The 22,579-nt window shown below is 42.8% G+C and overlaps 1 protein-coding gene across 1 annotated transcript in view; it reads left to right on the forward strand.

The window, feature by feature from the left end:
• GALNT9 (polypeptide N-acetylgalactosaminyltransferase 9) overlaps window positions 1-22,579 on the forward strand; it is a 301,146-nt gene that overhangs the window by 118,060 nt on the left and 160,507 nt on the right. The window contains exons 3-4 of the mRNA XM_088482157.1: window positions 16,594-16,760; window positions 22,354-22,528. Coding sequence (XP_088338283.1) covers window positions 16,594-16,760; window positions 22,354-22,528 — 342 coding nt within the window. The remainder of the gene's footprint in view (window positions 1-16,593; window positions 16,761-22,353; window positions 22,529-22,579) is intronic.

A 22,579-nucleotide genomic window follows, 5' to 3' on the forward strand; every position in this document is an offset into this window, starting at 1 on the left:
AAAAATGCATACAGGTATCTGTGTTGGCTAGAAGACGCACAACCAGCATTAAATAAAGACAGAGCAATTCAAGTTCAATACTCTTAAGGAACTCTGCCAAAATCAATACATTGCTCTCAACTTCCAACCACCTGACATTTTCGCTATACAGTAGACATTGTATTGCACACATTACAGGGCCGTCCAAGTTGGGAAGTTTTTCATAAAGAGAGATAATTTCTGGTTCTATACTTTCAAAATACATTACTCTGCAATTTACCTCTCACCTATTCTGTGTGTTTGGCCACCCAAGTCCCTTTACCACCTCCCCCTACCATCACTCATTACTATTCAATCCCCCTGAGCTCATTGTATGGCATGTACCGCATGCTGAGCCCACTACTGACATTGTACACACTCCCTCCTGTAAAGTCACACACGTCACATCAAATACACAACAGGTGTGGGTCTCAATACAGCTGTCATGTGTGGGCGAGTGATTAGGTCAACTGATTAGGCCTATGGTATCAGAATGAACACTACTGTACCTTAAGGTGTGATTTTATGACAGATGGTGCAGCACTCACCTGGATGCAGCTGGAAAGCAGGGGGACAGTAGTAGTATCACACGTTACATCACAGTAGTGCAGCTTATTCATGTTACAGTACGTCATGATACTGTGTCAAAGTAGTGCAGCTTATTCATGTTGCAACACAGTACTGCCCTTTATTCACGTTACATCACACAGTAATGAAACTTCTTCACGTTACAGTATGTCACAGCACTGCAGCTTACAGAACATTACGTCACATTATGGGCCTGATTCAGACCCGCTCGCAAGCACTATGCGCTCGCAAGTGGGTTGATGGCCGGGCAGTGCGCACACGCTGCGTGCGCACTTCGCGTGCACGAGCCGCGGAGAGAGCGAGAAATCACTTGCGCCGGGGCTTGCAATAAAACGAGGTGGCTGTCAATGTTGATCGACAGCTTGCCCCGTTTTGTAGGCGGGGAGGGGGGGTGGCATTCCCGGAGGAACGCCTGCCGTTTGAGGGCGGCCCTACTGACATCACTCGTGATGTCAGTAGTGAGCTTCCTGCTCTATTAAAGCTACCACAATAGTCTCATTGCAAGCCTGATGGTCGCGATGGTCACCCACAGCTTAGCGAGCGGCCTGGAGGCCGGCAAAAAAAAAAAACGGCCGCCCAGATTCAGAGCGAGCGCTCACAAGGAGCGTCCGGCACTGAATCAGGGCCTATGTCCCAGTAGTGCATCTTATTCACTTTATAGTGTATGTCACAGTACTGTCCTTTATTTAAGTTACGTGACACAGTAGTGTACTGTGTACTGTATCTCATATACATTACAGTAAAGGTACAGTACAGTATGTAGAAAAAAGGGGGGGTGCAGATGGACTCTAAGCACTAAGAATACCAAATATAAAAATATATATAATAAACTATCAATTAACATGGTTTCTATTGAGGTTCTTAGTACAAGTTTGGCCAAAGATGTTTGCCCACCTACCACATCACGGTGACCTCATCAGGTGGGTCCCTAACATCCCTAATACTGACACATTATATAAATTTATCTAGGACTTACCTATAATAGTGCCCATTACATGTGTGTACTGACCCATGCTAATTAACATCATCTGGGGCAGTATATGTGTCAGTATTAGGGATGTTAGGGACCCACCTGATAAGGTCACCATGATGTGGTAGGTGGGCAAACATCTTTGGCCAAACATTTACTTAGAACCTCAATAGAAAACCATGTTAATTGACAGTTTATAACATATATTTTGATATTTAGTATTCTTAGTGCTTTGAGTGCATCTGCACCCCCCACCCTTTTTTCTGCATTAGAACTACAGGTCTCAGCATGGTAGCACCTCTTATTATGTTAAAATTAGGATGTGCAGCCCAGCCCCCCCTTTTTTCCACAGTACAGTATGTCACAGACACAGAGCTCATTTACCAGTGAAGAGCGGTCAGGGTAGGCAGGGGAAGAAGAGCTTTGCCTGTCACTTCAGTACACTCCAGAGTTCTGTATAAAGATGATTAGAATAATACAAAGAAGATACAGTACTGTACAGTATTGAGTTCAGTAGAGCTCCTTAAGAGTATGGAACTTGAATTGCTCTGTCTTTATTTAATTCTTGTTGTACATCATCTGGCCATCACAGATATGTATTTTTTATAAATGACAGAACTCACAAACCAATTGATTTATTTTTAATCCTGTAGTGAAGATTTATTTAAAAATAATTGATAATGAAAATATTGATGTACAAAATGACATTGTCTCTTCCAAGGTCTCGAACCCGGGGTGCCCACTCTGTAAGGCACTCGCCATAACCACTCACCCACACATGCCAGCCCTATCAAGATTCACACCTGTCGTGTATGTGATGTGATGTGTGCGACTTTACAGCAGGGAATGTGTACAATATTGTACAATGTCAATAGCGGTTTAACATAAAATGCAGCTGGGTGGCATACAATAACATAGAAATGCCAGGTGGTGTGAAGTTGGGAGCATTGTATTGAGTTCAGTATAGCTCCTTAAGAGTATTGTTGGTTGTTCGTCATCTGGTCAACACAGATATGTATTTTTATAAATGACAGAACTCACAAACCAAGTGATTTATTTTTAATCCTGTAGTGAAGATTTAAAAGAAAAAAAAAATAGAAAAGAAATACCGATGTCCATTGTTCATTCATGACAAACAAAGACCACTACTACTGTATAGTGTATTGAAAGACAGGTTCCATCAGCCAATCAGCAGATGGCGCTACAAAAGCTTTGTTAGCTATTTCACGCATGCGCTGTGCAGTTTAGGAAAAGCAACATCTGGTGGACAGAAAGTTATATTACACACTCTGGCTTTTCCAGCCCTTCAGTACGTTACATTGCGCCTTACTGCAGCATGCTGCGAGATACATCTTCACGGCAGGGCGCGACTAGCATGGTGAGCTACATGGCATATGGAGCAAAGATGTAGCAGGACACTTATCAAAAGATATGACCTTAGCGCCAATGGCCTGTAAAAACACATAAACAACGTGTACTGAATAGAACACAGTTTATCAGATACATTGGAATTTTGTGTATACCTACCAGCTGAGGATCATTAGAGAACTTTTTATTTCATTTGTTTGTTTGTATATATACACACTATTGATCTGATAAACTGTGTTCTATTTAGTACACGTTATTTATGTGTTTTTACACTCCCGGGAGTTTATTACAAGCTTTTGGATGTATATTTATAATTAGATATGAAATGTTAATAAAGGATATTTAATACTCCCTGACACATGTCAATAGGCACCACCTACTTTTTTTGAATGTAGCAGGACACATCTGTTTACTGTAATCCTCTGTATCTTTCCTTATTTTTAGAAATATTCCAATAATAAGCATTACATAAGCACAAGTATATGCACATAATATGACATCACTATCATCACAAATGTTGCAAAAGTCAGCATTCTCTATATATACTTATTTCAAATCAAATGACATACTACATTATGGCCTGGGTAATGACATTTTACACAAACACTAAATGAATGCATAAAAAATATATATGTAAAAAAGCACCCCATAAATTCCTAGGAATGTGTACCACACATATCCCTAACCAACCTTACACACATAAACATGGCATGACCAATAATGCAAATAAATGGATCATTAAACATATTAAAATGATCATAATAAGACATAGAAAATAAAACACATACTTTCCTGCCTTGGTTAAACCTCCCTACAGGCTTCTGGTTCCCCTCTATCTCTGATTCTGAGGAGTCCAATATTTATCGCTCACTGAATTGTCTAATAATATCAGGAGATCTGAGGGGGGTTTGGTTACTATGGTGACAACATTTTATTTTTTAGAGCCTTTCATGCCATCAGATTCACACATTCCCCTTTATATGCCATTAGATCCCACATGCCCCTTTATATGCCACCAGATTCCCACATGCCCCTTTATATGCCACCAGAGCCCACTACATCCCGATTTATATGCAATCAAACGCCTACCCCACATGCAACTTTATATGCCATGAGAGAGAAATGACAGAACCTTTATATATAATCCACTTTAGATGACATCTATATGCAGTTAGGAAGGAGTATATTTATTTATATAGTGTGTTGTTTGCACATATGCATCTTGTTTATAAATGTAATAACATTTAAAAAGTCAACTATGCGTGTGAGAGGGGCTAGGAAGAGGGTATTGGAGGAGCAGGGAGGTTAGGATGAAGCTTTTCCTCAGGCACCTAGAAACCTGGCACCAACCCTGTGTGCATAATTCTGTATACAGCACTGACTAAAGCTGACAGTTTTATATAAAATAAGGATCATAATAACAATAATAAAAATAATGTTTGCAGCAGCTAGATTTAATCAAGTACAGAGAATGATAAAATCACAGGAGGAAAGTATATGAACATCTGGTTTCAGATTTAGTTTTTTAGTTCATGTTGCACAACATGAAATACATTAGTTTCAATACACCACCCAAATCGTCGATTTGGAAAGTAATGAACAAAAGAAGCTAGTTTGTGATGAATATATATTTATTTTGGCAAATAAACATGTTCTGTACTCATACACATTGTTTACAAATAAATTGAAGTTTGATTTCCTTCTCTCATCATAGTATCCACCCTTAGCGGTGAACACATCAGTGCAAACACAGGGAATTCTGTCGGTCAACTTGTCTAAAGTTTCAGCCCTGACTGCAGCCCACTTGTCTTGTAGCAACTCCCAAAGGTGATTTTGGCTTGTTACATGCACATCTCAAACACACATGTCCAGATGATCCCAAAGAAGTTCAATTGAATTGCAATCAGGACTCTGGGGTGGCCAAACCATGTTCTTCAGCATAGCCGTAACTAGACTTTTTGGTGCACTGTGCCAGAAAGAGCATTGGCGCCCCCCTATTTTTTAAATAGGGAGATAACACACCCGAAAAAGGGCCATGACCTCATGGGGAAGGGCCAGGGAAGAGATAGGGGAGGCCAGGAGATGCTGGGGATAAAATAAGAGGAAACTACAAGTGAGAATGATAATAAACAAAAAATTGACAGGCCCAAACAGCGCCCCCTGCCCTGCGGTGGGCTGTGCCATGGCACAGGTCGCACTACCCTAGTTACGGCGCTGTTCTTCAGCACCTGTTTTTGTTGTTTTGACTGAACATACTTTTTGCTTATACTGGACGTATGTGTTGGGTCATTAGTTTGCTGTAGTGTGAAACCACGACCAATAAGGTTAGTGCCAGAAGGGATGGCATGGCACACCAGGATGTTGCAATAGCGTTTGGAGTTCATGATTCCTTCAATTTTTAAGAAATCACCAACCGCACTACCTCCAAAACATCCCCAGACCATAATGGAACCTCCTCCATACTCGACTGTGGGCTGAATGCAAGCAGAAAGAATGTGCTCGCTTGTTGCATAACAAACAAACTTGCTCCTCTTGGACCCAAACACCTCAAACTTCAATTCGTCAGTGAACCTTCTTCCACTGACTAGTGATCCAGCTCCTGTGCTTTTTTGCCCACAATAGCCTCTTCTTTTTATTTACGGGCCTAAGCAAAGGTTTTCGGGCTGCAACACATCCCTTTAAGCCCTTGGCTACAAAGCGGTGTTTGACTGTCGTGATTGACATGCTTTTCTTCATCGTTTCCATCAGCACAGCACGGATCTGATGAGCTGTTTGGAATAAATCCCATTGGACCACACACTGATAAATTAGTCTTCCTGTTTTGTGTTGGGGCGATCACATACACTGTTGTTCACGGCATATGTCTTGATGGTACACTGCACGCCACTGAGTGAAACCTTCTCCAGGCAAGCAATTTGCCAATTTTACCCTGCATTTCTCAAAGCGACTGTGGCAGATCACTTGATTGCTAAGTCTTTCCTGGATGCCATTTACAAGACCACTTTACACTTTACACGTTTCCACAAGTGTTCCAAGTATCACAATACAAGGTGAAAACCAGAATTCTTCCACTCTGTATGTGTTGATGAATTGGTTTCAAAACAGCATTGGGCATGTATCTGATATCACTACAAGCACCTTGTGACCTCGTGGGTGTAGTTTGTTTATTTTAAGAGATCAGACATTATCCGTTTGTTAGATCACCAATTAGGGGACGTAACCTCACTGTTAGGGGGCATGGCCTCACTGTTAGAGGGTGTGGCTTTATGGGGAATGCCGCACATGCGAGTCGCAACAGGGGGCCTCATTTCTGTGCAAAACACACATATCAAATTAATCCTTTATAGAGAAATCAACAAATCTGGGGGTGTATTGAAATTAATGAGCTATAGTGTATATATATCAGCAGGGTGCATGGCTTAAACAAATTTCATCTTCATCACAGCCAGTAAGATATCTAGATTGGAACCATCACTCAAAAAAATGCAGTTTATTTTACATAAAAAAAAATAGGACGTTACTCGTCTGAACCAGCCCATACCACAGTATAGAACCTGCAGGGCTGCCTTCAGAAAATATGGGGCCCGGGACTGACAAAATAGGCAGGCCCCCTTCCCCCCTGTGTTTCTGCAACTCCAACCCCACAGTGTCTCCCCAGCCAGCACCCCTTCTGTCTCTCTACACAGTACCCTTCTGTCTCTCTACACAGTACCCCTTCTGTCTCTCCAGACAGCACCCCTTATGTCTCTCCAGCCAGTCCCTGCTTCCAGCCCCTTACAGACCACAGACACTTACCTTCTCTTGTGTCTTCTGGCTGCTCCTTTACATGCTGTGGCTGGTTCCTCTCAGTGTTGCGGCATGCATGATGTCATGGCATCACATGCGCCTTGTCTCAGTAAGAAAAAGAATAAAACTTTATTGTACCAGGCAGCCGCAATTGCCCTCCAGATTTCTCTGTCAGTGATCCCCCCCTTCTTTCCTACCTGTCTCAGGATCACCCCCTCTCTCTCTCAATGATCCCCTCCAGATTCTCAGCAATCCCCCCACATTCCCCTCTCTCTCTCTGTGATCCCCTCCACATTCCCCTCTCTGTCAGTGATCCTCAACATTCCCTCCTCTCTCTCTCAGCGATCCCCTCCACATTGCCCTCTCTCTCTCTCTTTCACTGATCCCCTCCACATTCCCCTCTTTCTGTGATCCCCCCACATTCCCCAGTCTCAATGACACTCTCATAAATTTCCCTCTCTCTCTCAATGATCCATTCCAGATTCTCCTCCCTCTTAGTGATCCTCCCCACATTCCCCTCTCTCTCTCTCAGAGATCCCCTCCACATTCCCCCCCTCTCTTTCTCAGCAATCCCCTCCATATTCCACTCTCTCTCACAGTGATCCCTCCACATTTCAACTGTGTAAGTGATCCCCCTACATTCCCCTCTGTATGTCAGTAACCCTCCACACACGTACACATTTCCCTCTATCGCTCTGTGATCCTCAAACACATTCCCCTCTCCCTGTCAGTGACACCCCAAACACATTATCCTCTGCCTGTCTGTGAACCCCCCCATGAACACATTCCCCTTTGCCTTTCAGTGACACCCCCCACTCACATTCCCCTCTGCCTGTCAGTGCTCCCACACACACACACACACACTTCTATCTGCCTGTCAGTGCCACCCACACACACATACACACACTCCCCTCTGCCTGTCAGTGACCCCCCACACACACACACACTTCCCTCTGCTTTTCAGTGATACCCCCCCACACACACACACATATGCCACTGTGCCTGCCAATGATCTACACACACTTTCCTCTGCCTGTCAGTGACTCCCCCACACACACACTCCCCTCTGCCTGTCAGTGACCCCCCCCCACACACACACTCCCCTCTGCCTGTCAGTGACCCCCCCACACACACTTCCCTCTGCCTGTCAGTAACCCACCACGCACACACTTCCCTCTGCCTGTCAGTGACCCCACACACACACTCCCCTCCAGGGGCTGGCTGGCAACTTTTAGCCTGGGGAGCAAATGCATGCAGGCGGCCCTGGCAGAGGAGTAGCGTGTAGCCAGTGTGCCCGAAGAATGTGCGTGCTATGGCGCACCCCCCCTCAAATGTTTCAGGGAGGAGGCGGGTCCATATGGGATTAATGTAAGGTAAAAATAAAGATATGGGGCAGCCCCCTGTGGTAGTGTCCATATGCAGTGCCCCCGTGTGCCACAGGAGAGAACACCCTCATGCAGGCCTCCAGTAGTGCCCCCAGTAGTGATCCCCCCCTATGCAGTGCCCCTTGTGCCCCCAGTAGTAAGCCCCTTATATAGTGCCCCCAGTAGTGGTCCCCTCTGTGCAGTGCCCCTTGTGCCCCCAGTAGTAAGCCCCTTATATAGTGCCCCCAATAGTGGTACCCCCTATGCAGTGCCCCTTATATAGTGCCCCCAGTAGCAGTCCACCCCCCATTCAGTGCCCCCAATAGTGGTAACCCTTATGCAATGCCCCTTAAATAGTGGCCCCAGTTGTAGTCTCCCCCCTATGCAGTACCCCCAGTATTGCCCTTTATATAGAGCCCCCAGCAGTGGTCCCTCAATGCAGTGCCTCCAGTGGTAGTCCACTCCCCCTATGTAGTTCCCCCAGTAGCAGTAGTCCCCCCCTTGTAGTGCCCCCAGTAGTAGTAGTAGTCCCCCCCTTGTAGTGCCCCCAGTAGTAGTAGCCCCCCCTTGTAGTGCCCCCAGTAGTAGTAGTCCCCCCTTGTAGTGCCCCCAGTAGTAGTAGTCCCCCCCTTTGTAGTGCCCCCAGTAGTAGTCCCCCCCTTGTAGTGCCCCCAGTAGTAGTAGTCCCCCCCTTTGTAGTGCCCCCAGTAGTAGTAGTCCCCCCCTTTGTAGTGCCCCCAGTAGTAGCCCCCCCTTGTAGTGCCCCCAGTAGTAATAGTCCCCCCTTGTAGTTCCCCCAGTAGTAGTAGTCCCCCCCTTGTAGTGCCCCCAGTAGTAATCCACCCCCCTGGTAGTGCCCCCAGTAGTAATCCCCCCCTAGTAGTGCCCCCATAGTAATCCACCCCTGGTAGTGCCCCCAGTAGTCCCCCCCCCAGTAGAGAGAGACTTAATAAAAAAAAATCACATACCTGAAACTCCCGCTCCTGGTCCCGCCGCTAACAGCTCTTCCGGCCGCTTTGCATGGGAGAGACGTCATTACTCATGACGTCTCTCCCATTACCCACTGCGGGAGCTGGAAGATGGCTACCGCAGTGGGAGCAGCAGCAGCCGATGAGAGTCTGACAGACTCTCAGCGGCTGCTGATTACAGCAAACACACAGCTGCCGGCTCCGTCACAGTGACACAGACTGCCCGCGGCCCGTGGCCCATATGACGCTGCGGCCCGGGGGGCACATGGCACCCTGCCCCCCCAGCCCAGCCCACCACTGCTCCCCTCTGCCTGTCAGTGACCCCCCCCCCACACACTCCCCTCTGCCTGTCAGTAGCCCACCACACACACATTTCTCTCTGCCTGTCAGTGACCCCCCCAAACACACAAAGACACATACATATATTCCACTGTGCCTGCCTGTGATCCCCCTGCAAACACACTCCCCTCTGCCTGTTAGTGACCCCTCACAAACACACATATTCCCCTGTGCCTGCCAGTGACCCCCCCACACACACTCTCCCCTCTGCCTGCCAGTGACCCCACACACACATTCCCTTCTGTCATTATGTGCCCCCATTCCCCATTTACCTCTATCTCAGTGACTTTGGAGCCCTCACTGTTGCAAGGGCAAGGTCCCAGGAGGAGTCCTAGTAGCAGAGTGTGCTGGAGAGGAAAGAGTGTGCTGATCACAGCTCAAGTATATGCTAATCTGGCTGCTCTGAGCTCATGGTAAGGTGTCTGGTCCAGGGGAGGGGCCAGACACCAGGAAGTATAGTTCTCAGGGTAGATCTACAGAGGGGAACTATCTACTGAAACCCTGACAGTAGTCAGTGACGACTGCCCAGCGCTGCAGATCTTCAGTGATGATCCGGTATGTGCTGGGGCCCCTGTTACATCGCTAGTAAGTCAGTCCCTGGTCGAGCCCCTCTCTCTGGCCGGGCCCAGGACTCCAGACCCAGCAGTCCCCCACTGATGGTGGCCCTGAGAACCTGACAGCAGCCATTTCAGTGCTTGCTGCACCTTTGTCAAGCTGTCAGTGCTCCCAGGTCAAACAGAAATAAGTACTTGTTCACTCGCCTATATTCATCATCCCCAAATCGTCTTACCCCACTATTGCAAGTTCCCCCTGGTGGCTGGGTATCCACCAATAAATACCTATACTGCCTATACTGCATATGTACAGAACATGTGTGTTTGCATATATATATATATATATATATATCTATACAAACACATACACTGTACCCATATAAGGAGTGAGTAGTGCCAGACACTAGAATTTAATCCTAAAGAAACCCAAGAGATTATTGACTCACAGGCATAGCAAAGGTCTTCTCCAGTTAAGATTCCCTAGTAAAAAGGTAAAGACATGAAAGCCCATATGTGAGTTACCGAGTCCATTAACCAAGGCTGACAGTTTAAAGTGTCATCTTTTCTTACTCTCAAGAGATCTGTGAGTTGGGTGCAAAAAAATAAATTTAAAGGATGAGGCTTCTCTATTGTTCTCCTCTGAAACTTTAAATATATTAGATTGTCCATAAACACAGTCTTAAATTAGTGTTTCATTTCCTACATTCATGAAATGCATATTTGGTAAAATATTGCATATTATTTCCTCCGTGTTAATAAATCAGGTAACCAACATTATTTAGATATTTAAAATAAACTATTCATAAAATTAATAAGAAGAACAATGTATGTAGCTTTATGACTGTTCTGTAAAACATTGGCCAGTATGTGACTGGGTAAGCCCCCATATGAAAATGCTGGGGCTATATATATAGCTATATACACTTTACATGAATAGTAAATTATAAAATAAAATGTTTCAATGCAGAAATTATGTTACAAATATATTATGTGCATGTAGAGTATTTCATACATGTCTTTCTTCTGTAGAATATGCATTTCGTTCTGCTTACTGCATTATAGGTACACCGTTTGCATATTTCGACTCCAGGAGGTAAATTTACTAAGGATCGATTTTCAGTTTAATTTTATCTTGAGGTGAATTGGTAGTGATTTTGACAATCAGGTATTTACTAAAGGCAAAACTGACGCAAAATCCCCAGAAATTCCACTTCAAACATATAGAACTTCAAATAGACTATCGGTACTTGGCCATAACCATCAATAGAAAAACTTATTTACTAACAGTCGATTTGAAAATACACCAAAAATAGACCCAAAATCACCATTTTCAATAGAACCATCAGAGACAGTTCTATTTGATTTTAAATCATGTAGAATTATCTAAACAATCTCAATATGATAGAAAAAACAAGGGAGAGAAGCATGTGGCTGTATAAATCAGGCATTTAAAGGCATAGCAATGACTTTTTGAAAATCATGGATATGCGAAAAGCACTGGGATGAAGGTGTTTGTGGGTAATACAGTGCATGTGACATGTGACAATATGAATGCTTTTGTGTGATTTTTTGTCTTTTTTGGGTAAAGATTAAAACAGCAAGAGAGGTTTTTATTATTTTAAATTAATTAAGTACTTAGTATTTATTGATAACACTGTCCAGGCACAGACAGACTGTCAAATGTATATAACACTTAATTAAAGTACTGTGTTGTGTACATATTAGTTACTGTAACTTTAGCATTTATTACTATTGTTGTCAAGGTGGCATGAATTTGTGGAGTGTAGTGAGCGGGCGGGAGTGTAAAGGGAAATTAGGTCAGAGATGTGAGAGGATTGGGTAAGGGCTTTGTGAGTGTGAGAAGCTTGAAATGGGTTCTGAGGGGAAGCCAGTGTAGGGCTTGTAGGAGAGGGGAGGCAGACGTAGTAAATTTGGAGAAGAAGATGAGCTAGGTAGAAGCATTGAGGACAGATTTGAGTGGAGAGAGGTGGGATTCTGGGCGGCGAGATAGAAGGTTACAGTAGACAAATAAGGGAGATGTAGGTGCACACTATAAGCACTAAGAATTCTAATGAGGAGAGTATAGGGTTAAGGGGGTAGGTGGATGGGGAGGGACCGGATGAGTGCTATGACTTTATCTCCAGATACAGGGGAGAAAGTTGTCACAGTTGGTAAGATGGATGAGGAGGGATTTAATATTTTGAAGAAGTCTGTGCAGACTAGATTTGTCCAATCCTCCTAAGTGATCTCCACGCGGCAGTATTTTTCATATTTCCCTTAAGTGAGTTGTTCTGTTTTTATTTCTTTTAATTTCTTGAAATTATTTTGCATATTAATCTAAGGGGCTTATCCAATTGGGTGCGAGATTTAGCGAGGTCAAAAACCTTGCACCCCTCATGCCCAATTGTGGAATATCCTGCGGGTATGCACTTACACGTACCTATCCTGGGGTCTCCAGTGGTCTCTGCAGCTCCTGGTGGCCTCCCCTTCATCTTGCCACTGGGGAGGGGGCTGCTGGGAGGTTCCAAAAGCTGGTAGGAGGAGCAAGTGCTGCTGGGAGATATAGTTCTCCCAGCGCCTATTACAGGGAGGGGGGCACACACAAGGGGGGTCACATACCAAAGGTCACTCACACACACTCATGCACACACACATACACACTTACAAACACTCACACATATTACATACTCACCGCTGCTGCATGAGACCAGGCCCTGACGCTGGAGGAAGAAGACAGCACTGCGGAATGTAAGTAATTAAGGACTTATTAAGATAATTGGAAACTCACCACCAATTGAATATGCCTCTAAATCTAAACGTAATCCTTTTTTTAATATTTGATGCATTGGAAAAATTTTGTACTCAGATTAAAACCCTTAATATCAGTTTGCTATCTGATGTTCTTTCAAGGTACCTATATGCCTGTAGTACTGGTAAAGTCTATGCAACTTACATGTATGTGACATTATTGTTTGAAAAAAAGAATCCCAATGCTAACAGAGTTGCACAGGACCTGGCTGCTCACTTATGCCAGGCATATCACGCTGCATGGCGTATTGAGGCTAGTTGAGCAAAGACACATCTGTATGCACAATGGTAGCAGCGGGATGTACAGTATAGCTGTGGTGACACAGTGGTATTGCGAGGTCTTGGACTGTGGCATATAAGGAGACACTCAGGGGTAAATCCTTTACTAGAGGAGAAGAAAGTAGGGAGAGCTGGCTAAGTCAGAAGGCGCGCCTTCGGTGGTCCTGGGTCTTAGTGCCCGGACAGCAGAGAGCAGACATTTCCAACATAAATTTTCTGAAATATGTTGTTTAATGGTAAGGATTTTTCTAGATTTAGGGTGTGTGAAATTATTACCAATCTTCAAAAATTGACAGGTAACACAACCAATGCATTTGTAAACTCCAGATTTCTGGTTAACCATATTATTTTGTCGCAACTAATAATGTAATTTTTTCCTAATATATATTTAATGTTCACACATTCTTTGTGGTAAAAACCTGGCAGTTTCTTGATGTCTTTACCCAGAGTGAGATCAGAATTAACAATGTGCCATTGCTGCATTATATATATCATAGTGAGTAGACATTAACAAATGTAAAGCTCTTTCTTACCTTTTATGCATGGTTGGTGTTGTGGTAAGCTTTACTGCCTCACAGCACTGAGGTCACGAGTTCAGTTACTGACCAGGGCACTGTGTGGAGTTTATATGTTCTCTTCATGTTTGCATGGGTCTCCTTTAGGGTGTGCACAATATAAATAGCTGTTAATTGATAAATAAATGCCAAAAAATGTATTGTTTACTGTTAATTTCTAAACAATTAGATACAGTATGGTTTGTTCAATCTCGAAAGAATCACATCCACACTTGAGAAAATTAGTGCCCAATAGTGTTTCTGATGAAAACTTTCAGTCCTAAGATGAGTGGGGTTTGTTTTGTCCTTCCCGTACAGTAGTAGAAAACCCTTGTTCAACATGTTTGATTATAACATCGAGAAAATAAATCATGCAAGCACTGTATTTTAAAGTAAACTTAATTGTGGTATAAAGTCCATTCAAATGATCAATGAAGGTAATGAGTAATCCCTTACTGCCAGCTCATATATAAATCATCTATGAATCTTACATAACAAAGTGTGTACCCAGAGAAACTAAAATTATCTGTAATGTGTTTGGTTTCAAACTGATGCATGAATAAATCTACATATGATGGGGCCATATTTGACCCCATTGCATAACCCTGTGACTGTAAATACAAACAATATTCCAACAAAAAGATAAGAGTTATTGAAAATCCCATCAATTAGCAACATTAAATAGTCAACAGAGGGCTTTCTTATACAGTAATGGACTGGTTGAGCTAGATTTCCTCACTGCCTATATTAGAAATCCATGGGGAACATCGGTAGACAAAATCGAAACATCAAGGATAAACAACAAACAATTTTTAGGAATATTAATAAAGCCATTAAGATGTTCTAAGAAATCATTAGTACTGTATCTCAAATACATGTCTCATTTGTTGTGCATTAGGTTGTAAAAGTCAACAAATTGTGCCTGGTATAATGAGTCACGTGATGGGATGATGGGTCTCCCCACAAGTTGAATCATGCTTTTGTGAATTTTGGGTAACGTAAATGAAAAGGATTTTCGTCTAAACAGATCTAGTGATCTAATTGCTATTCATTACTGCTTATAAGTGTAATTTACCAACAGTTGGAAGATGCACCTAGGCATGTATTATGTTCTTGCTTGTTAGCAACAGTGGCTGCTTTAGTGACTGACATATTATAATAGCACTGATACAAAGTGTTTTAGTGATTGTGGATGAGATGCTTGTCTGGGCTCCTTGTACTATGTGCAATGTTTCCTAGCAACCACTTAGATTATGTGATATTGATAGCTATATAGTATAGGGCATGTCACTATTTAATTGTTTATACCCTAGGGGGTATTTATGCAGTTATGTTGATTTATTGTTTTTATGGCATCCCTTGTGAAAGGTGCTTTTGCACTGAAAAAGCTGTCAGGTAATCCATATCATTAATAAATGTACAGTGTTTGATGCCAGGCTGCGGTGGAGATGCAGTGGTGGGGACAAGCTGAGTTGGAGATGTGGTGGTAGTAGCTGCGGTGTGGATGTGATTGTGGGGGGGATGCGGTGGTAAAAGGCAGGCTGTGGTGGGGAGCAGGCTTTGTTAGGTTTATGGTTAGGCACTAGAGGGAGGGTTAGGGTTAGGCTCCTGGACGGAATGGTTAGGGTCAGGCTGTGGTCGGGGTGGGTTAGTGTTAGGTTATGGGAGGGGTGGGTTAGGGTTAAGATTTGGGTTGAATAAATCTGTCAGGAATTTGACAATCAGGATACTACTGTAGGTATTCTGAACATCGACATTCTGATTGTCAAGATCCCGTACCCAACCTGCGATAACAGTGGGAAAACTGTGTTGAGAGTCCCTGTAATGTGATCAGGTGGCTACTGTCCTCAGTATGCCGTTGTGATCAGGTAATATCTATCTAGTACTAGTGTAATATAATAATAATAATAATAATAATAATAATAATAATAATAATAATAATAATAATAATAATGAATTAGGTGGTAAAATAATAAAGTGCAGGTGTGCTTATATATATATCTATCTATTTACTAGTCTTTTCCACATTTGTTTCCACTGGTAAGGTAACTTGTTTGTTTATCCATAACTGCATAGTGTAGTATATTATAACAACTTTAACAAGTAACATTAAAATATACTGTACATACTTAAAATAAAAATTAGAATAGTTTTATCTGATGGATCTTTAAGGAGTCTGCTTGGCTGTAAGTCAATTCAAAAAGGCGTGACTAAGTTGCTGGATCGGGCCACAAGGGCAGTTCAGCTGCCATCGCCGCTGTTTCTACAGCATTGCAATGGCACCTTGCCCTCTCACTCCTAATTTAATAAACCTAATTGAGGGCCTGATTCAGCAAGGATTGTTATTGCGATCTCAAAAATGATTACGCATGCAGTCTCACTGCAAAGATATGCTAATGATTGCAATCGCAATACTATATGCAGTCTAAAATAAGGACGTCCACCTTACCTTACGCACATCCATAATACTTAGCAAGACTGCAAAACCATCAATAGCATCAAGTACAATAGAAGCATCACGCACAGTTGCACAAGGTCTGACCTTACTCAGAAATTGCTAACCTCATCGCACGCAGTGGAAGCCTAAGCTGCATATGGCATTCGCGATGGCTAAGCATGCCCCTGTGACAGGGTCCAAAACCACTGGCACACATGCGTTTCACCGACCACCCCCCGTCACCTCCCCCAAAAGGTACTTCGTGTCAGTCACTCTGCAATGGGTCTGCGTATTCACTGCGATCGCAGTCCCGATGCATACGCATGCGCAGAACGCAACAATCGGCCGATTGCGTGAATAATCACAATAGTGTGTCTTGCTGAATCAGACCCATAGTCCTCAAGTTTTTGGGAATATGAACAGTTTTCCTTGGAGGCATAGAACAGAATTCCCCTTAGAGGTCATCAATAAAGTCCTATAGTATAGGCACTATGAGTTTTATTACAAACCTGTTCATCAACAAGTTTGTTCATTTATAATGTTTCATTTCATCCTTACAGATGTAAGCTGATGAGTTATCCTGATGATCTGCCTCAGATTGCCGTGGTCTTCATCTTTGTAAATGAAGCTTTGTCTGTCATCCTACGGTCTGTGCACAGTGTGGTCAACCACACTCCATCCCATCTTCTGAAAGAGATCATACTAGTAGATGACAACAGTGACAATGGTAAGTGAAATTCTGCTGCAAAACACAAAAGAATTTCCAATTATTCTAAAGAAATTAATTGTGCCCAACCTGTCACAGAACATTCAGCATTGTCTGAATACATATTAACATTTTTGACAGTACTGGATCTGTAGCATAATGCTTGTTATTGAAAGAAATATAATACCTAAAATATTTTTTATTAAAAAGTATTCGTTTTTCAGGAAAGCTTGTCATTTTTACCAGATTTGTGGAGGACTATGTCTTGATTTTCAATTTTTCTCCAAGTATAAGTTAATGAAAGCATTGTTTGTATAGCTGTGCATATTACTACAAGACAGACTTCACTGTGCTCTCAGATCTTGATTTAATGATTACTTCTTATTATTCATATCTCACACTTACATATTATATATAACCTATAAGAGTTTATTTTAACTGTATTTGAAGTTTGTTGTCCAATTGCTTTAAAATTTCATATTTTAATTAGAGCTGAGTGGGTTAGGTTTCCTGAACTTACCGGTTTTGAGTAGAAATAAAAAAAAAACAGTGTGGGGTCCCCTCAGTGGACAACCAGCTCTGGGCTTTTTGGAGCCGGTCCTGGTTGTGAAAATACGGGGGGAAAAGATGTTGGGGTCCTCTGTATTTTCAACAACCAGCAACGACCTCCTGAGTCAGTTGTGAAAATACAGGGGAAATATGATTAAGCGGTCCCCTGTATTTAACACAACCAGCACCAGGCTCCTTCTAGTGGTGATGTAATGCCACAGCCAGGGGACACGCTTATATTGGTACCCCCAGCCGAAGCATGCAGCATTAATTGCTAGTCAGGCCAAGTTGGGGATTCCTGGGGAAGTGGGTACCACTCAATAAAGGGGTCCCCCTCTTCAGGGCACCCAAGGCCTTCTCTGAAGCCCAGGGATATCCCCTGCACACCTGGGCATTGTGTGCTGAGTGGATAGTCCACTTGTGTCAAAAATAGAATAATATTGTCTTTTACAGGGGCACTACAGGTCCCAGTAAGCCTCCCCCGCATGCTAATACTTGGAAAACCGCAAGTACCAGCATGCAGGGCATTAAGGGCCCGCTGGTACCTGTAGTACTCTTGTAAAATAAATCTATAAAAAAAAGACAGGACACACACCGAATGTTGTATTAAGCTAGAAAGAGCCCGGTGCTGGTTGTGTTAAATACAGGGGACCCCTATGTTGTTTTTTTCCCCATATTTTCACAACCAGGACTGGCTCAGGAGCCCAATGCTGGTTGTGTAAAATATGGAGGACCCCTACATCATTTCCCCCACATATTTTCACAACCAGGACCGGCTCAAAAAAACCCGGTGGTGATTGTGCTTTGGGTGGGGCAAGAAGCATTTTTTCTATTTTTAACACTTTATTTACTTTTACACACACAGAAGCACTAAACAGATCACACTAATCTTTGCAGGCTTCTGCAAACACGCTGTGAGGTTGTCAAAATTGACTTGAAAGGACTGCAAATTAATGTTATTGAGGTTAATAATACTGCAGGAACAAAACAAGGCACAAATGATATGATTTTAGCTATTTTTTTTTTAATACAGATTCAAAAACAAAACATATGAGGGTGGTTTGGCCAAAACCAAAACCAAACCACGATGATGAATTAGAACCTAAACCAAAATACTTGGGTTGGTGCACATCTTTACTTAAAATACACCAAAAAATACAAGATATGCATCAATGAAGCATTATGTATCTAAGTGGTCACTGCTTTGAGGACATCCACCTACAGTATTTATAATTTACACCACCACTCTGAGGAACCATCCTTTTGTCTACTTGACAGCGTACAAGAACCCTGTGTGATGAACCAGAGATTTCAAATTTTGATTAATTGGTCCATAAGACCTTTTCCCAGTCTTTATGACCACTGGTGGCATTTCATTGCCCAGACAAGCCACTCTTCCTTATTTTGCTATCTTAGCAATAGCTTTATGACTGCCACTTGATTTCTCAAACCTGTAGCTTGGAGTCTTCTCTTCAAAGTTGAAACTGATTCTTGCTTACATCGACCAGTGGTGAGCTGTGCTTGAAATTGTTGTCCTGTAATCTGCCTATCATGTAAACTGTTGACTCTCAGAAACTTGTATTCTGATACTACTGTGGTTTTTGGTCTGACAGAGCTTCTCCTGTCAGAGTTTCCTCTAATTTCCAAATGCAGACAATATAACAGTCTGTTTTAACACTGCTTTTATACAGACAGGGGAATTGTAATCAAGTAATAAACAGAATTTGGGACACCTGTAGGAATTGTTTGCATCAACTTTCAATGCTTACTTACAGTACATTGCTGAATAACTTTTACTAACATAGGCTTTTTTTTAATGTCTAGCAGTTTACCGCTGATCATTTTAGGTGATTCACTGGGTCAGAATTACTTTTAAAAAAAACCCGTAAAAAATAGGGTGTTCTAAAACTTCTGACTGGTAGTGTAGCTTACTCCATCTTATTCCTATATGTGCTGATATTTTTGTGCTGATATTTTTATGATCAGTTCCATATATAGTACCAGCATATTCCTTTGTGCTTTACAATTGGATTGATGGAGATATGGTGACCAGAGAGATACCTGCATCAATTAACCACTAAACTTAGTTATTAAATGTTAATAATTTATGTCTTCTCTCATGACATAATTTTCAGCTATGCCCCTTTTCTCCACCCATTGCTCAAGGATTCAAGTAGAGGCCCTGCTGGGGTAGCACTGAATCTGTCCATTTCATCAACGGTCTGTCTCTAATAACAGGAGCACATGTTAATTGGGTAAAGGCTCATTCTTCAAAGATACATGACACTGTTATGAATTAAAACCTCAGCAGAGTTACTGTTGTAACTCATTTTACTTGACCAATTCAGTGATTCTACAAGTTAGCTACCTATTGCACTTTGCGTGGGCACAAAAATGTTCTTTGTACATGAGCAACTTGCAATTTAATAGAATTAAAAATAGGTTGATGATGATCTCCATTCTGGCACCTGAAGAGCATTAATAGAATCAGTGTAAACGGATTACAGTGTGCAAGCGGAATCATCTAGATTATATTCTAATATGCATTAACAGTGTTTAGCTTGGCCCTTGCAGGTAATTAGTATACATAGCAAAACTGTTCTTGATGTAAACCCTGAGCTGGGGAGTATCCAGTTGGTGTAAGGTGGTGAATACATATTTGCTTGCGCTTGATGACTTTGATTCCCTAACCCAGCACTGTCTTTAGATTCTTTATCTTCTGTTAGCACGCTTGTATTGGCCAATCAGTATTCAACTCTGGAAAACCCTGCATCTCTCACCCCTAATATAGAATAAGGACACAGCATTTTCAGGAAAAAGACATTTACAGTCCCTATAAAAAAGACAGTTTCAATTATGCCTCTAGACAAACTTACATTGTCCAATAATGTCAAGCCTCTTGTTTTATTACCAATAGAGGCATTTACTATAAATAGATAAGTGGCTTTTATACTATTATGAAATGTGTGCATGTACCCATCCCAGTATGTGAATATATTACTGTACCTCACCCACTGTATTTATGAGTTGCTAGAGCCCAGGAAAACAAGTCAATTCGCGTTGCTGCAAAGTTTGGATGAGGATTGTAGTTTTTCCACAGTTGTATAATTAGAATTAACAGAACACTAAACTAAATATACCAACTGTGTGTGCCAGTACCAATAAAAAATAGTACTGCCCAGTGGCGGATTTTACCTAGGGGCTGCAGTCCCCCCAGAAAAATCTGCCACCTCAGTGGACTAGTTGCCATCTGTGACTGCACTGGTTACAGTGTGACTGCAGTGGTTTCCCTTTGGAAGCACTACCTGACAGTCCAGGCTGCGATTAGCAGAGAGCGTGCTTCCAATGGGAAGTCACTGCTTGCCTTTCGGGACTTCTAAAGTGCTACAGCTGATACAGGACCTGATTCAGACCCACTCGCGAGCACTGAGCGCTCGCAAGCGGGTCGATGTTGGCCAAGTGCGCATGCGCACGATGGAGGCGGCTACGTCGTGCTCATGCGCAAGACCCAAATAACGACGGCCAAGCCGTCGTTATGGGTCTCGCACCAAAGGGGGCGTGCTGTCGATGGTGATTGACAGCACGCCCCCTTTGGTGGGTGTGCCGGGGGCGTGGCTGCCCAGACGGAGGCGTTCTCATGGGAATGCCTACCGTCTGGGGCCGGCCCAACTGACATCAATAGTGATGTCAGTGGGAGTACTTTTGGCTCTGATAGAGCCAAAAGCACTCCAGGGCTTGCGGCAGACAAGACCCTACGACAAGGCTCTCGTCGCAAGGCCAATGGTCGCTATGGTCTTGACCATCGCGACCATCATTTTGGCCACTCGCTATAGCTGTGGGTGGTCCCCCACAGCTATGCGAGCGGCCAGGAGGCCGCTCTTGAATTCAGAGGGATGACCCTGATTCAGAGCGAGCGCTCTGTCAGAGCGTCTGGCTCTGAATCAGGGCCACAGTCCATAGAAGCCGGTGTTTTGCACATCAGCGCACCAGATCTATTGCTCAGGAACCGGGTCCCAGCCAGGAGGGACTGTCTCCTCATTACAGCTACAGATGTGTCCATTCTTACTTCTTACTTGATTCGAGCCAAATAGCCCCTCTCGGTGCGCCAGGTCCCGTGCTTGCCTGAGCTTCTTTTTCGCTCAAAGGGCCTTATTCACTTACCCCATGGGTCACTCAGCCGGCCGATGTTATCACAGATTATCCGATGCTGCGTCCTTGGACCCAGCTCAGGTAAGTAATGCATGCAGGAGGCATGACGCCTCCTGCTGCATTACCGTAATTGCAAGGAAGGAATTGTGAAGCTGCTTGAGTGCAGCTTTGCTATTCCATCCTGTGCTGAATCAGGCCCAAATTGTGCAACTTATTCACATAATTAAAACACATAGAAGCGACAAAACTACATTGCTAACTTACACTGATCAATGTGGTGTGCAACATTTGTACATCTGTGTGCGACTAAATCTGAACCTGTGTAAAAAGGGCTCCGATACGGACGGCCGCGGCTTTTCCTCACGCCGAGTTTGGAGTTCAGATTTCTGCTGGACATGTTGGTAGTGATGTTGGTTTGACAGAAGGATATAAGCGTGAGGTTGCATCTTAGTATTGTATGAGGAAGATGCATAGATGACCAGCATGCAGAGTCTCTAAACTATCAATAAGTTGTAGGATATGTATCTGTAAGGATCTAGCAAACCTCAATAAAAATGAAAAATTCATTATCAATATTACTAATGAAGATCATTGTAAATTTGTTTGCTGAACTTATGTTTACTCACTGAAATATGTACATTTGTGACGACCACACATTGTAATGCAATATAAATCAACGTACATAACTTTATATTTGCTTGCAATGTTCTTTTCTGAATTGTTATAATGTAATGAGTCATCTACACATAAATACTTACTACATTTCCATTTAAACCAAATGACTTAAAACTTGCAGAAAGGAACAATGTTTATATAAAACACCAAAATAAAATAATAAACATTCAAAGCGCAATATTTTTATAAAAACCTTAAAACTGACTCCATCATTGAACTGACTCTCTGTTTCACTTAACAGTTGAACTAAAATTTAACTTGGACCAATATGTGAATAAGAGGTACCCGGGGCTTGTGAAAATTGTTCGTAATATCAGGCGGGAAGGACTAATTCGAGCTCGGATTCAAGGATGGAAGGCGGCCAGTTCACCAATTGTTGGATTTTTTGATGCTCATGTGGAATTCAACACTGGATGGTATGGGCTTAATACACTATTATACTTTACAGTGTGAACTTGCCAGTCAGC

This window comes from Taudactylus pleione, unplaced genomic scaffold (genome assembly GCF_031769625.1).
Source record: "Taudactylus pleione unplaced genomic scaffold, aTauple2 ptg000282l, whole genome shotgun sequence".
NCBI lineage: Eukaryota > Metazoa > Chordata > Amphibia > Anura > Myobatrachidae > Taudactylus > Taudactylus pleione.